The sequence below is a fragment of the Ursus americanus genome, chromosome 36, assembly GCF_024610735.1.
Source record: "Ursus americanus isolate L20-20 chromosome 36, mUrsAme1.1.p, whole genome shotgun sequence".
NCBI classification, from domain to species: domain Eukaryota; kingdom Metazoa; phylum Chordata; class Mammalia; order Carnivora; family Ursidae; genus Ursus; species Ursus americanus.
The window spans coordinates 17,618,116-17,631,920 of NC_142162.1; the positions used below are offsets into that span (position 1 = coordinate 17,618,116).

A 13,805-nucleotide genomic window follows, 5' to 3' on the forward strand; every position below is an offset into this window, starting at 1 on the left:
AGTCACCATACAGTACATCCCCGGTTTCCGATGTAAGGCTCGATGATTAATAAGTTGCGTCTAACACCCAGTGCACCATGCAATACGTGCCCTCCTTACTACCCATCACCGGTCTATCCCATTCCCCCTCCCCCCTCCCCTCTGAGGCCCTCAGTTTGTTTCTCATAGTCCATAGTCTCTCATGTTTCATTCCCCCTTCTGATTACCCCCCCTTTCTTTATCCCTTTCTTCCCCTACTGATCATCCTAGTTCATATGTTCCATAGATGAGAGAAATCATATGATAGTTCTTTCTCTGCTTGACTTATTTCACTTAGCATTATCTCCTCCAGTGCCGTCCATGTTGCAGCAAATGTTGAGAGTTCGTTCTTTCTGATAGCTGAGTAATATTCCATTGTATATATGGACCACAACTTCTTAATCCAGTCATCTGTTGAAGGGCATCTCGGCTCCTTCCACGATTTAGCTACTGTGGACATTGCTGCTATGAACATTGGGGTGCATATGGCCCTTCTCTTTACTACGTCTGTATCTTTGGGGTAAACACCCAGTAGTGCAATGGCTGGATCATAGGGTAGCTCAATTTTTAACTTTTTAAGGGACCTCCACACTGTTTTCCAGAGTGGCTGTACCAACTTGCATTCCCACCAACAATGTAGGAGGGATCCCCTTTCTCCACATCCTCTCCAACAATTGTTGTTTCTTGCCTTGTCTATTTTTGCCATTCTAACTGGCATAAGGTGGTATCTCAGTTTGGTTTTGATTTGAATTTCCTTGATGGCTAATGATTTTGAACATTTTTTCATGTGTCTGTTAGCCATTTGTATGTCTTCATTGGAAAAGTGTCTGTTCATATCTTCTGCCCATTTTTTGATTTGTTTATTTGTTTCTCGTGTATTGAGTTTGAGAAGTTCTTTGTAGATCTTGGATACCAGCAGTGTCATTTGCAAATATATTCTCCCATTCCGTGGGCTGCCTCTTAGTTTTTCTGACTGTTTCCTTGGCTGTGCAGAAACTTTTAATCTTGTTGAAGTCCCATAAATTCATTTTATCTTTTGTTTCTCTTGCCTTTGGGGACGTATCCTGAAAAAGGTTGCTTTGGCCAATGTCGTAGAGGTTGCTGCCTATGTTCTCCTCTAGAATTTTGATGGATTCCTGTCTCACATCGAGGTCTTTCATCCATTTGGAGTTTATTTTTGTGTATGGTGTGAGAGAGTGGTCAAGTTTCATTCTTTTGCATGTAGCTGTCCAATTTTCCTAGTACCATTTATTGAAGAGACTGTCTTTTTCCCACCGGATGTTTTTTCCTGCTTTATCAAATATTAGTTGCCCAAAGAGCCAAGGATCCATTTCTGGGTTCTGTATTCTGTTCCACTGGTCTATGTGTCTGTTTTTGTGCCAGTACCATGCTGTCTTTGTGATCACAGCTTTGTAGTACAGCTCGAAATCCGGCATTGTGATGCCCCCAGCTTTGTTTTTCCTTTTCAACAGTTCCTTGGAGATTCGGGGCCTTTTCTGTTTCCATACAAATTTAAGGACTATTTGTTCCAGTTCTTTGAAAAATGTCCTCGGTGTTTTGATCGGGATAGCATTGAAAGTGTAGATTGCTCTGGGTACGTTGGACATTTTAACTATGTTAATTCTTCCGATCCATGAGCATGGAATATCTTTCCATCTTTTTATGTCTTCCTCAATGTCTTTCAAGAGTGATTTATAGTTTCTAGAATATAGGTCCTTTACATCTCTGGTTAAGTTAATTCCAAGGTAACGTATGGTTTTTGGTGCTATTGTAAATGGGATGGATTCCCTAATCTCTCTTTCTTCAGTCTCGTTATTCGTGTATAGAAATGCAACTGATTTCTGAGCATTGATTTTGTATCCCGCCACGTTACTGAATTGCTCTATAACTTCTAATAGTTTGGGAGTGGATTCTTTTGGGTTTTCCATATAGAGTGTCATGTCATCTGCGAAGAGAAACATTTTGACTTCTTCTTTGCCGATTTGAATACCTTTTATCCCTTTTTGTCGCCTGATTGCTGTTGCAAGGACTTCTAGTACTATGTTGAACAATAGTGGTGAAAGTGGGCATCCTTGTCGAGTTCCTGATCTTAAGGGAAAGGCTTCCAGCTTTTCCCCATTGAGAATAATACTTGCAGTAGGCTTTTCATAGATGGCTTTTATGAGATTGAGAAAGGTACCCTCTATTCCTACACTCTGAAGGGTTTTAATCAGGAAAGGATGCTGTATTTTGTCAAATGCTTTTTCAGCATCAATTGAGAGGATCATATGGTTCCTGAGTCTTTTCTTGTTGATATGATGTATCACGCTGATTGATTTGCGAATATTGAACCACGCTTGCATCCCAGGTATGAATCCCACTTGATCGTGATGGATAATCCTTTTAATGTACTGTTGGATTCTATTAGCAAGTATCTTGTTGAGGATTTTGGCGTCCATATTCATTAGGGAGATCGGTCTGTAATTCTCCTTTTTGAGGGGGTCTTTGCCTGGTTTGGGGATCAAGGTAATATTGGCCTCATAGAATGAGTTTGGTAGCTTTCCTTCTGTTTCTATTTTTTGAAATAGCTTTAGGAGAATAGGTATTATTTCTTCTTTGAATGTTTGGTAGAATTCCCCAGGAAAACCATCCGGGCCTGGAGTTTTGTTATTTGGAAGGTTGTTTATCACTGACTCAATTTCTTCATAATTAATTGGCCTGTTTAAGAAATCAGTTTCTTCCTGTTTCAATCTTGGTAGTTTATAGGTTTCCAGGAAGGATTCCATCTCTTCCAGATTGCCTAGTTTATTGGCATATAGCTGTTGATAAAAATTTCTAATAATCCTTCCAATTTCAATGGTGTTCGTCGTGACCTCTCCTTTTTCATTCATAATTTTAATAATCTGGATCCTTTCTCTTTTCTTTTGGATAAGTGTTGCCAGTGGTCTGTCAATTTTATTGATTCTCTCAAAGAACCAGCTTCTAGTCCTGTTGATCTGCTCTACTGTACTTCTGGTTTCTGCTTGATTGATTTCAGCTCTAATTTTGGTCAACTGCTTCCTCGTGCGTGGATTAGGCCTGTCCCTCTGTTGCTGTTCCAGCTTCTTGAGGTGAGAATATAAAAACTGCAAATTAGATTGTTCTATTCTTTTGAGTGAGGCTTGGATGGCTATGTATTTCCCCCTTAGTACTGCCTTTGCAGTATCCCATAGGTTTTGGACCGTTGTATTTTCATTCTCATTGGTCTCCCTAAATTGTTTAATTTGATTTTTGATTTCCTGGTTTATTGAGTCATTCCTGAGCAGGATGGTTCTTCGTCTCCAAGTGTTTGAGTTTCTTCCAAATTTTTCCTTGTGGTTGAGTTCCAATTTCAGAGCGTTGTGGTCTGAGAATATACAGGGGATAATTTCAATCTTTTGGTATCGGTTGAGACCTGTTTTGTGTCCCAGAACATGATCTATTCTTGAGAATGTTCCATGGGCATTAGAATAGAATGAGTATTCTTTGGTTCTGGGGTGTAGTGTTCTATATATATCTATGAGGTCCAACTCGTCGAGTATGGCATTCAAAGCCTTTGATTCTTTGCTTAGTTTTTGCCAGGTGTTCTGTATATTTCTGATAGTGGAGTGTTGAGATCCCCTACTATTAATGTATTTTTATCATATGTCTCTTTATTCTGGTTAAGAGTTGGCTTGTGTATCTTGCTGCTCCCCTGTTGGGGGCATATATATTTATAATTGTCATATCCACTTGTTGAATACTTCCTTTAAGAATAATATCGTGCCCTTCTGTGTCTCTAACTATAGTCTCTGGTTTAAAATCCAATTTATCTGATATGAGAATTGCTACCCAGCTTTCTTTTGTGGTCCATTTGTGTGAAAGATGGTACTCCATCCCCTTACTCTCAGTCTGAATGCATCTTTGGGTTCGAAATGAGTCTCTTGTAGACAGCAAATGGATGGGTCATTTCTTTTTATCCAATCTGCAACCCTGTGGCGTTTATGGGAAGGTTCAAACCATTCACGTTAGCACTAAGAACTGAGAGATAGAATTTTAATGATGCCATGTTGCCAGTAAAGTCTTTGTTTGTATTGGTTGTGACTTTCTGTTCTGTATCACTCTTGGGGCCTTTTTACCTTTATAGAACCCCCCTTAATATCTCCTATAGGGCTGGTTTCGTGGTTACGAAATTGGTTAATGACTGGCAATTCTGGAATGTCTTTATTTCTCCATCAATTCTGAATGACAGCCTTGCTGGACAAAGGATCCTTGGCTGCATGTTTTTCTCTGAAAGAGCTTTAAAAATGCTCCCCCAACCCTTTCTCTCATTCCAGGTCTGTGTAGACAGGTCTGACGTAATTCTGATAGCTTTGCCTTGGTACGTGAGAAATTTCTTTGCCCTGGCCGCTTTCAATACTGTATCCTTGTATCTAATATTTGCGAATTGCACAATGACGTGATGTGGTGTAGGTTTGTCGTGGTTGAGCTTGGGAGGGGTCCTCTCTGCCTCTTGGACACGAATGTTTGTTTCCCTCACTAGATTAGGGAAGTTTTCAGCTACAATTTGTTCAAATATCTCTTCTAGACCTCTGTTTTTCTCCACCCCCTCGGGGATGCTGATGATTCTAACATTGGATCGTTTCATTGAGTCAGTAATCTCCCGTAACCTACATTCATGGGCGTGGATTTTTTTAAGAGCAGCTTCTATCTTCGTTTTTTCCTCTATTAACCCATCCTCCAATTCACTAACCCTTTCCTCTGCTTCGGTGACCCTGGCTGTCAGAGCCTCTAGTTTTGCCTGCATTTGGCTCATAGAATTTTTAATTTCTGTCAGATTCGCTCTCATTTCTGTCCTTAGGGATTCTATATTCTCAGTAACATTTTCGTTAATACTTTTTTCAATTCTACTCATCATTTTGACCATCATTACTCTGAATTCCATTTCTGATACTTTGGTTACATCCATATCCATTATTTCTGTGGCAGAGGCCACAGACTCACTGTCTTTTGTTTGCTGGGGGGGGGGGCTTCTCCTTCTTGTCATTCTGATGAGGAGAGGTTGCGGGGTTTTCCAGAGCCCAAATTATTGACTGGTTCCCAGGCCGTGCCCCTTGTTTTATAGGGATCTTAGGGATGTGGGCTTCTTCTTTAAGATTTTATTTATTTATTTATCTCAATACTCAGTGCTGGAGATGTTCATTTGTAGAGATCCAGATGTATCTTCCTGCGTCTCAGGCTGATTCCGTGGTTGTTTAGGCTGGTCTGGTACCTATCCAGCTCGACTCAGGGGACCGGCTGAAAAAGGGGTCCCCTACTCCTCCGCCCCAGGGAGTTATCATTTAACCTTGATACTTTGAAATGAATGAGTTGAACATTTCCCAGAGTGTATACAATAGAACACTAATTACATAAGATGTTTAGTGATAAATGAGTTATCTCTTCTGATATATTTAAGAATGCCAAAATTATATTCTTTTGGAGATTAGTAAGGCAGCCATTAGCATATTGAAGGGTCTGAGAGATTAAACATTATAGGAATCTACTTGAGTGTTAAATATATTTGCCAAGTGTATTTACCACCCCTACCCCAAATTATTTTTCACCGAATCTCTATGAACATACTAAAGAATATGCATGGTGCAGGAAGTACAGCCCTTGGTTCACTACAGCGGCAGCTTATTCTCTCCGTGGTTATCTGTCTATACAGACCAGTTGCATGACTGATGGTTTGGACTAGACTACGTCCTAGCAGAAATTATGTTTTTTGGCAGAAGTATATTCTAAGTATCTTTTTAAAATTATGTTCTTATTATAATAAAAATTCAGATAAGGATCTTTTGACTCTCCTTTGTTGGGTAGACTAGAAACAAAAAACTAATGATTTATTAACTTCTGTATGCATTCCTTTACATTTCCATCTTACAGCTAAATTATTTTGCCTACAATTGCCTTATGTTTTTCACCCACTTATTTATTTAAACCCAATTAATCACATGTAAATTTTTTTAGACCTTTCTGGTCTCATTGCAATAAGTTCAAAATGTATATAAAGAAGATAGGCTTTTTCAGATTTTACCTTATTTCAGCTTGTTTTCCTTCTTGGAAATAAGTACTCATTATAGAGATGCTAAATCTAGTAAGTGTGAATGTTAGAGTAATTGTCTTTGGTTCCATTTTTAATCCGCTTTGCCTAATTCTGAGTCAAAATGGTTTCTTATGATAATGCTACTTTGGTTTTTTAAAAGTTGGAGTCCAGAAAATTAGGAATGTGTTAAGACTGGTGATTTCAGGTATTTTTGTATCCTGAAATAGGTTTTTGAGGTATGTCTCGATAATATAGACTATAAAGAGCTGATTGCCCTCATGTAAATGCACTTGGTCATGCTTACTTCTTTTTCTAGATAATTAGGCCTAACAGTTTCCACTATTGACTGTATTACTTAATGAAATTACTGATACTATCTTTAATGAAGACTAAAGCCTGCTACACTGAGTTTTAGATGCAAGGTACAAGCTAGCCTTTATTTGCTTCAAATTCTCTACCAAGAATGGTAGATGAAGTAATTAGAGGAAATTCAGAAAAAGGCTATTGCTATGGACAAACTCAGGGAGATAATAAGGCCCTTCAGAAAAATTATTTACAGAGGCAGTTTTGCAAGCGGGTACCACCCACAATCATTTTTCTCTCTATTCTCCAAGGCACATGGCAAGAAACTAAATAAAATCTCCATTCTTTACCATTTACCCAGGATAAATGAAATATATTGAGAAAGTGCCCATTTGTAAAACTATATCATTACTGTAACAAGGAAATACTTACAGGTCATTTTTCTGAGTGTATTTACTTGTGAAAAGGTACATGTTTCTATTTGAACTACCATTTTGACTGATAGAGTATCACAGGCTTTTGAGTATAACCTGGTATAACCTTTTGAGTTATAACCCGTGAGTAGCTTAGTTTATGAAGGCCATCAGAGGTAAAAATAGTTACATTATTGGCAAGTTGTTTCTATTACAGGAAGTAATTTGGTTAAAATAAATGTCATTTTGAGTAATGTTTAGGACAACTACCAGTCTTCGGCAAACTTGGGTGTGCCCTCACCAGTGACATAAGCGGGAAAACCGTCAAATGGGAGATTTCAGACATGTCTCAGAGCTGTGTTACCATGTCGATCACACAATTTGGATTGCATACCCAGAAACCTCAACTTAAACCCATTTACCAACTGTGGTTTTTATAGGTGTGCCTAATTTCATTCTCATGGGTTCGGAACCTCTCTACTCCTAGATTTGCCCTTGTTTTGGTTTTATGTGTATCAGTAAAGTATTTGCAGGTACTTGGAGCTTATCTTCAAATTACTAAATAAGAATTAAGTAAAGGTTGCCCTGCATTCCTTCAATTAATAAAAAATGAAAAACAGAAATCTAAGTTGAACTTGTAGGGAACTACACAAAAGACTTATTTCTACTCATCTCAAACACAGGAGGGTGTTCAAAGGAAGAAAGCGTCCTGGCTTGACTAGAAAATGCATGTATGGCATGTGGGCACAGCTTAGAAGGCAAGGGAGTATATAGTATAGAAGGGGGTTGTAAGAAAAAAATCATGTGTTGTTTCCCCATCTAAAATCATACGTATTCTGCCTGAGTTATCTGAGATGTTTTTCTATTTTTACTCATAGGTTCCCTGGCAATTCCAAATAACTTGTTTTATTTTTTATTTTTTTAAGATTTTTTATTTATTTATTTGACAGCCAGCGAGAGAGGGAACACAAGCAGGGGGAGTGGGAGAGGAAGAAGCAGGCTCCCAGCGGAGGAGCCTGATGTGGGACTCGATCCCGGGATTCCGAGATCATGCCCTGAGCTGAAGGCAGACGCTTAACGACTGCGCTACCCAGGCACCCCCAAATAACTTGTTTTGGGCTATTCTTCATTTTAGGACAAAAAAGTTAGAATTACAGAGTACCAAGAAACATGAACATAGGCCCTCAAAAGATTAAGACAATCTCTCTAAGCTTTCTCTTTTGACAGTAGTGTGCTGTGTCTTTGGCCACTTATTAACAGCATTAAATATTTTTTAGTGATTTTTTTATTCATTTGAGAGAGAGAGAGAGAGAGCAAGTGAGAGCACAAGCAAGGGGGAGAAGCAGAGGGAGAGAGAGAAGCAAACTCCCCACTGAGCAGGGAGTTTGATGCAGGGCTCAATCCCAGGCCCCCGAGATCATGACCTTAGCTGAAGGCAGGTGCTTAGTCAACGACCCCTCAACTATAAATATTAAGAGGTCCTCAAGTTTGCCCCATCCCAACATACATAAAAGGCATTCCTATTAATGACAGTATCTGAGAATCAGAATCCTGAAAAGGTTGTTGGTATGATTTTAGGGGGAAAAATGATGCTGGTAATTTCTCCAGTTTTTCCTTTGGAATCATTAGAGTAGAAATAGATGATGACCATAGTTCTGGTTCTAAAATTCTGTGGTTCTTTGTGTACTCTTCCTTCCATGCTACCTTTACACCTGCTTCTCTGTAATGATAGGGCCCAAATTATCGTGTGTGTGTGTGTGTGTGTGTGTGTGTGTGAGAGAGAGAGAGAGAGAGAGAGAGAGAGAGAGAGAGAGAGAGAGACAGGTGAATCCAATACACTAATGTACTGTAGAACTGTTATTCCTACTTTGTCTTATGCACAAACCCATATTGTTTATATAGAAAATAAGATGAGTTTAAATTTAAAAACTAGAAATCCATTTGGTGGAAAATACTGAGAATATAAAATTTTAGAATATCTTTTTAAAAACCAAATTAAGGAAGAAAATCTAAAAATAGATCTTAAAATATTCACATAACATTTAAAACTTTAGTTGTATCAACCAGGTTTCTACCTCATTTCCTCCTTGATTAGAGTACATAAACTATGATATGTACCATACATCAGGTATAGAATTTGTTTAGTACTCTTACTGATTCTTTCTATATGGGATACTTAAAGTGTTAGATTTAATTAAATTATATATAAAAAACATTTATTACAAACACCATCAAAAATATTATTTGAATTTTGTTTAAAACAGTATTCTAAATCTTTTTTGTGTCTGGGACCTCTTTGGCAGTCTGAAGTCTGCAAATTCCTTTTCAGAGTAATGTTTTTAAATGTGTAAAGTATTAACATGCATATAAATACATATACATATAGGATTAAAAAGAACCCTCTTATATTAAAATACAGTTATCAAAATATTAAGTTTGTGATCTAATACTATAAGTGCTTTTTTATCACTGCATTGAACAAGACCTAGTAGCCTTTTCATTACTACCATGATTTCAAAGTACTATCGTACCTAAGTGGTATTATCAGATATATATAACAATTACAATGGGATATAAAAAATCATATTTATTGTTGACAAAGCATGGGTACTTTTATGTAGTTTGTTGCTGACATCGCACTTGGAGAAAACGCTAAACTTCAATTAGAGGTTAGTGAAAAAGATGTAACTTTTTTCCTATTGTTCACCGACCCCCTTGTGTAAAGTTATTTTTATTCCCCAGACACATTCAGGGAAGTCATATGTAAACCTCAGTATCTCAAGAGACTTAATCTTTGAGGAAAGTGGAGCTCAAAGTCTTTTCCATATTTAGCCCTTAATGTTTTTCAAGCCTTTAAAATAAGCAGGTGGTTAGTTGTGAAATCATGATTGTCAATATCTCTTGCATTAGGAACTTGTGCCACTAATTTTATTATAGATTAGAAGAACTAGATATTTATAAAAGCCAGTTTAGTCATTTTATCATGAAGTCGACGAATCAGGATATACCTGCTAGTAGTAACAGTGCTTTACTTATGTCCCGACTTTGAGCTGCTGCGCCATTTGTTCCTTTGCCATTAAAGAGAAAATGTAACCCATGTGGTAAGCCCCAAATCAGACTACTTTATGGAACTACTATCGCTTGGTTAAATTTGTGTGATTATAATTTTAATTTACCTTTGTCTCAAAATTTCATTTAAGCAGAATTATTCAAAATTTGTCCTTCTCTTTCTGGCTTTTTTCCGTTAGCATATTTTCAAGGTTCATATATGTTGTAGCATGTATCTGAACTTCATTTCCTTTTTATGGCTGAATAATATCCCATTGTATGTATATACCACATTGTTGTTTATCCATTTATCTGTTGAAGGACACTTCGGTTGTTTCTACCTTTTGGCTATTGTAAATAATGCTGCTGTGTACATTGTCATACAGTCTGTTTTGAGTCCCTGTTTTCAGTTCTTTTGAGTATATGCCTAAGAGTGGAATTGCTGGGCCACATGGTAATTCTGTTGCTTAACTTTTCAAAAAAGCTGTGTGATTATTTTTTATAATAGTTTATTCTATCTTTATTATCCTTTTATTAATGTCTTTTGAGCATTAGAAAACTTTTTTTTGCTTATTTTCTTGGTTGACTTTTGTTGCTGAGTTTCAAGAAATTATTTGTTTTGGTCATTCATTTTTTCTTTTCTTTTCAATTGTTTGTTTTTCAGACCCGAGTCAGAACTCCATCACAGGGGAACACAGCCAGCTGTTAGGTATAGTATTACTGTGGGGATTGACTATCTCTAAAGTCACCCTTTTCCTGCCTATACTAACAGACATTACTCCCACTTCTTTTTCTATCCCCTCCTTTTCTGCTTTTCACTGCTCAACTTTTTTTCCTCCTGTTTCTATTCCCAACTTGGTAAGTTTTAGGAAACTACTTCTACAATTGATTATTAAGGCCCAATGTAGTTACATTTAAAAGTAATTTACATAGTCTATGTTTAAAAATAAAGTCTGTAAGAATTAGAGCTTCCTTTTTCCAGGATAATTTTGTCAAGAAGATAGTATAATACTCTATAATATCTTGGGCTTTGCAGCTGTTTTGCCATTTTTATTATTTTTCTTGGTCTTTTAATTACCCTCATTTTTTAATTACTGGAAGTATTTCATAAACAGTATGAGCTTAACCAAGATGTAGAAGTTGATGTTCCAGTTCTTTATCTGTTTAATAAGTGATGGAAATAAATTTGTTTCTTCTAGGGATCACATATTTAAATTTCAGTAAGCTTGTTATTTAACAGGAATTTCACAACATCTCAGAACTTATAAAATGTAAAATACAGAAATAAAACATACTCTGGTGAGGAATTCAGACACTACAAAGAGTATATGTAAAGAAAGTAAGTCCTCTGAAGTATCTCTTCTCCCCACCACCTCACCTCAATCCCCCGAGGGACTTACTATTGACACTTCCTTGGAAATTCTTTTAGAAATTTTTAGTTACACATTTTCTTATTATGTATGACTATCTTGTTTTTCTATCGGGGTTACACTCTACAGACTGCGACTTCCTTTCTTTCACCTGACATTTTATCTTAGACACATCGTTTCAGTACACAAAGATTTACTTTTTCCTTTATTTGTTGTGGAATAGTAGTCCCTTGTATTCCTGTGTTCTGACTTTACACAGCCAGTTCCCTATTCTCGACTACTTATTTCAAGGTGTTTTTCTGTTAAAAATTGTGTTACAGTGAACATCTTGTACATATAGTCTTGCATTCTCATTGCCAGTGTATTTGAAGGAAAAATTCCTGACATTAGAATTCCTTGGTCAAAGGATATACATATATGGTTTCACTCGTTTATGGAACATAAGAAGTAGGAAGATCGGTAGGAGAAGGAAGGGAAGAATGAAGGGGGGGGTAAACAGAAGGGGGAATGAACCATGAGAGACTATGGACTCTGGGAAACAAACTGAGGGCTTCAGAGGGGAAGGGGGTGGGGGATTGGGATAGGCCGGTGAAGGGTAGTACGGAGGGCACGTATTGCATGGTGCGCTGGGTGTTATACGCAAATAATGAATCATGGAACTTTACATCAAAAACTAGGGATGTACTGTATGGTGACTAATATAACAAAATAAAAACTATTAAAAAAATACATCCGTTTCATAAAGAGCAGATATCAGTCTTTCCCTAACAGATGAAGACGGCATCTCTAGTTTTTATTTGTACTTCTTTAATCATGAGTGAGGTTAAGTGATTTTAAATATATTAACAGCCATTGTGTGTGTGTGTGTGTGTGTGTGTGTGTGTGTGTGTGTGTGTGTGTGTCTTTTAATTTGAGGCTAATTTTTTGTTGTTGGGTTTTTTGTTTCTGTTTTTATTGAAGCAGAATTAACATACAGCAGTGTTATATTAGTTTCAGATGTACATACATTGATTGGAGAATTCTGTGCATTGCTCAGGCTCTCACCATAATAACTGTAATCACCGTCTGTCACCATATAGTGTTACTACAGGATTATTGCCTATCTCTCCTGTGTTGTGCTTTTCATCTCCATGACTTACTTATTATAACTGGAAGTTTGTATTTGTGTCTTTTATTTCTATTAAAAATTAAGAAAATATAGTTCATATGCAATGTTACATTAGTTTCAAGTATACAACATAGTCATTCACCTTCTCTCTAGGTTATGCTGTTAACCCCCCTTATCTCGCCCACCCCACCCACCCACCTGCTCTCTGCAAACTTACCAGTTTGTTCTTTGTATTTGAGGGTTGTTTTGTTTGTTTCTATTTTTTTTCTTTTGGGGGGGAGGGGCAGAGGGACAGAGAGAGAATCCTTTTTTTGTGTTTGTTTTGTTTGGTTTTTTTTTTTTTTTTTTTTTTTTTGAGAGAGAGAGAATCCTAAGCAGGCTCCACGGTGGGACGAGGGGCTCAATCTCACGGCCATGAGATCATGACCTGAGCCAAAATCAATAATTGGTCGCTTAACCAATTAAGTGCAGGTGCCCCTGTTTTCTTTTTATATACAACATGCAAGTGAAATCATGTGGTATTTGTCTTTCTTTGCCCTGACTTCACTTAGTCCAACGTCTTCTAGATCCACCCGTGTTGTTGCACATGGCTGAATATTCCTTTCTGCATATAATACTGCATCTTTATTCGTTCATTTGTCGGCGGACACTTGGGTTACTCCTGCAGTCCGGCTGTTGTAAATAATGTTGCAGCAAACACAGAGGTGCATATGTCTTTTCAAATTAACTTTCTTTGGGTAAATACCCGGTAGTAGAATCATTCGATCATATGGTAATTCTATTTTTAATTTTTTGAGGAACCTCCGTACTGTTTTCCACAGTGGTCAGTCCAATTTACATTTTCACCAGTGGTGCATGTGGGTTGATTTGAGACTTTTTTTGATTTTTTACATTGGTGAACTTTTTGCTGTTTGAGTATGGGCAAAGCAGTTGTGGAAGATATAAGCTCTCAAAAAGTCCAAAGTAAGGAAAGTACTTGACTTCTTTGCTTATTACAGGTTCAGAGTATTAGTTGAAGAAACTGGGATACTCCTTTTCTGCTCTCTGTCAAGGACATAAGTTTCTAATTTTTTTTTAAGATTTTATTTATTTGAGAGAGTAAGAGAGAGTACAAGCTGGGGGGAGAGGCAGAGGCAGAGGGAGAAGCAGATTCCCGGCTGAGCAGGGAGCCCGAGGCAGGGGTTGATCCCAGGACCCTGGGATCATGACTTGAGCCAAAACCAGCCGTGTAGACTGAGCCACCCAGGTGCCCCATAAGTTTCCGATCTTAATTCTCATTTCTTTGAGATAGTTTATGTGCTGGAATAGTAACTGACATCCTAAACACTCAATAAATATTTGTTAGGTAAATGGTTTGACATAAACATTTGGCTAAAATCTGATCATAAGGGTCTTAGCCTTGTGATATTGTGATTGTCATTGTTCTCTTTTTTTAGACTTTTATATTGGATAGCTTATTTAGACTGTTCAAAATTCTTCTC

At 37.4% G+C, this 13,805-nt stretch overlaps 1 protein-coding gene across 5 annotated transcripts in view; it reads left to right on the forward strand.

Annotated features, from left to right (window-relative positions):
- The window catches only part of SLC12A6 (solute carrier family 12 member 6), a 91,322-nt gene that overhangs the window by 36,387 nt on the left and 41,130 nt on the right, over window positions 1-13,805 (forward strand). For 3 of the 5 annotated variants that reach the window (XR_006782994.2, XM_045815672.2, XM_045815691.2), the window contains exon 2: window positions 10,511-10,555. The exons of the other annotated variants lie outside the window; for them this stretch is intronic. Coding sequence is in view for 2 of the 3 variants with exons in the window: in XM_045815672.2 (XP_045671628.1) it covers window positions 10,511-10,555 (45 nt within the window). In the remaining variant the exon portion in view is untranslated. The remainder of the gene's footprint in view (window positions 1-10,510; window positions 10,556-13,805) is intronic. 5 annotated transcript variants of the gene reach the window in all.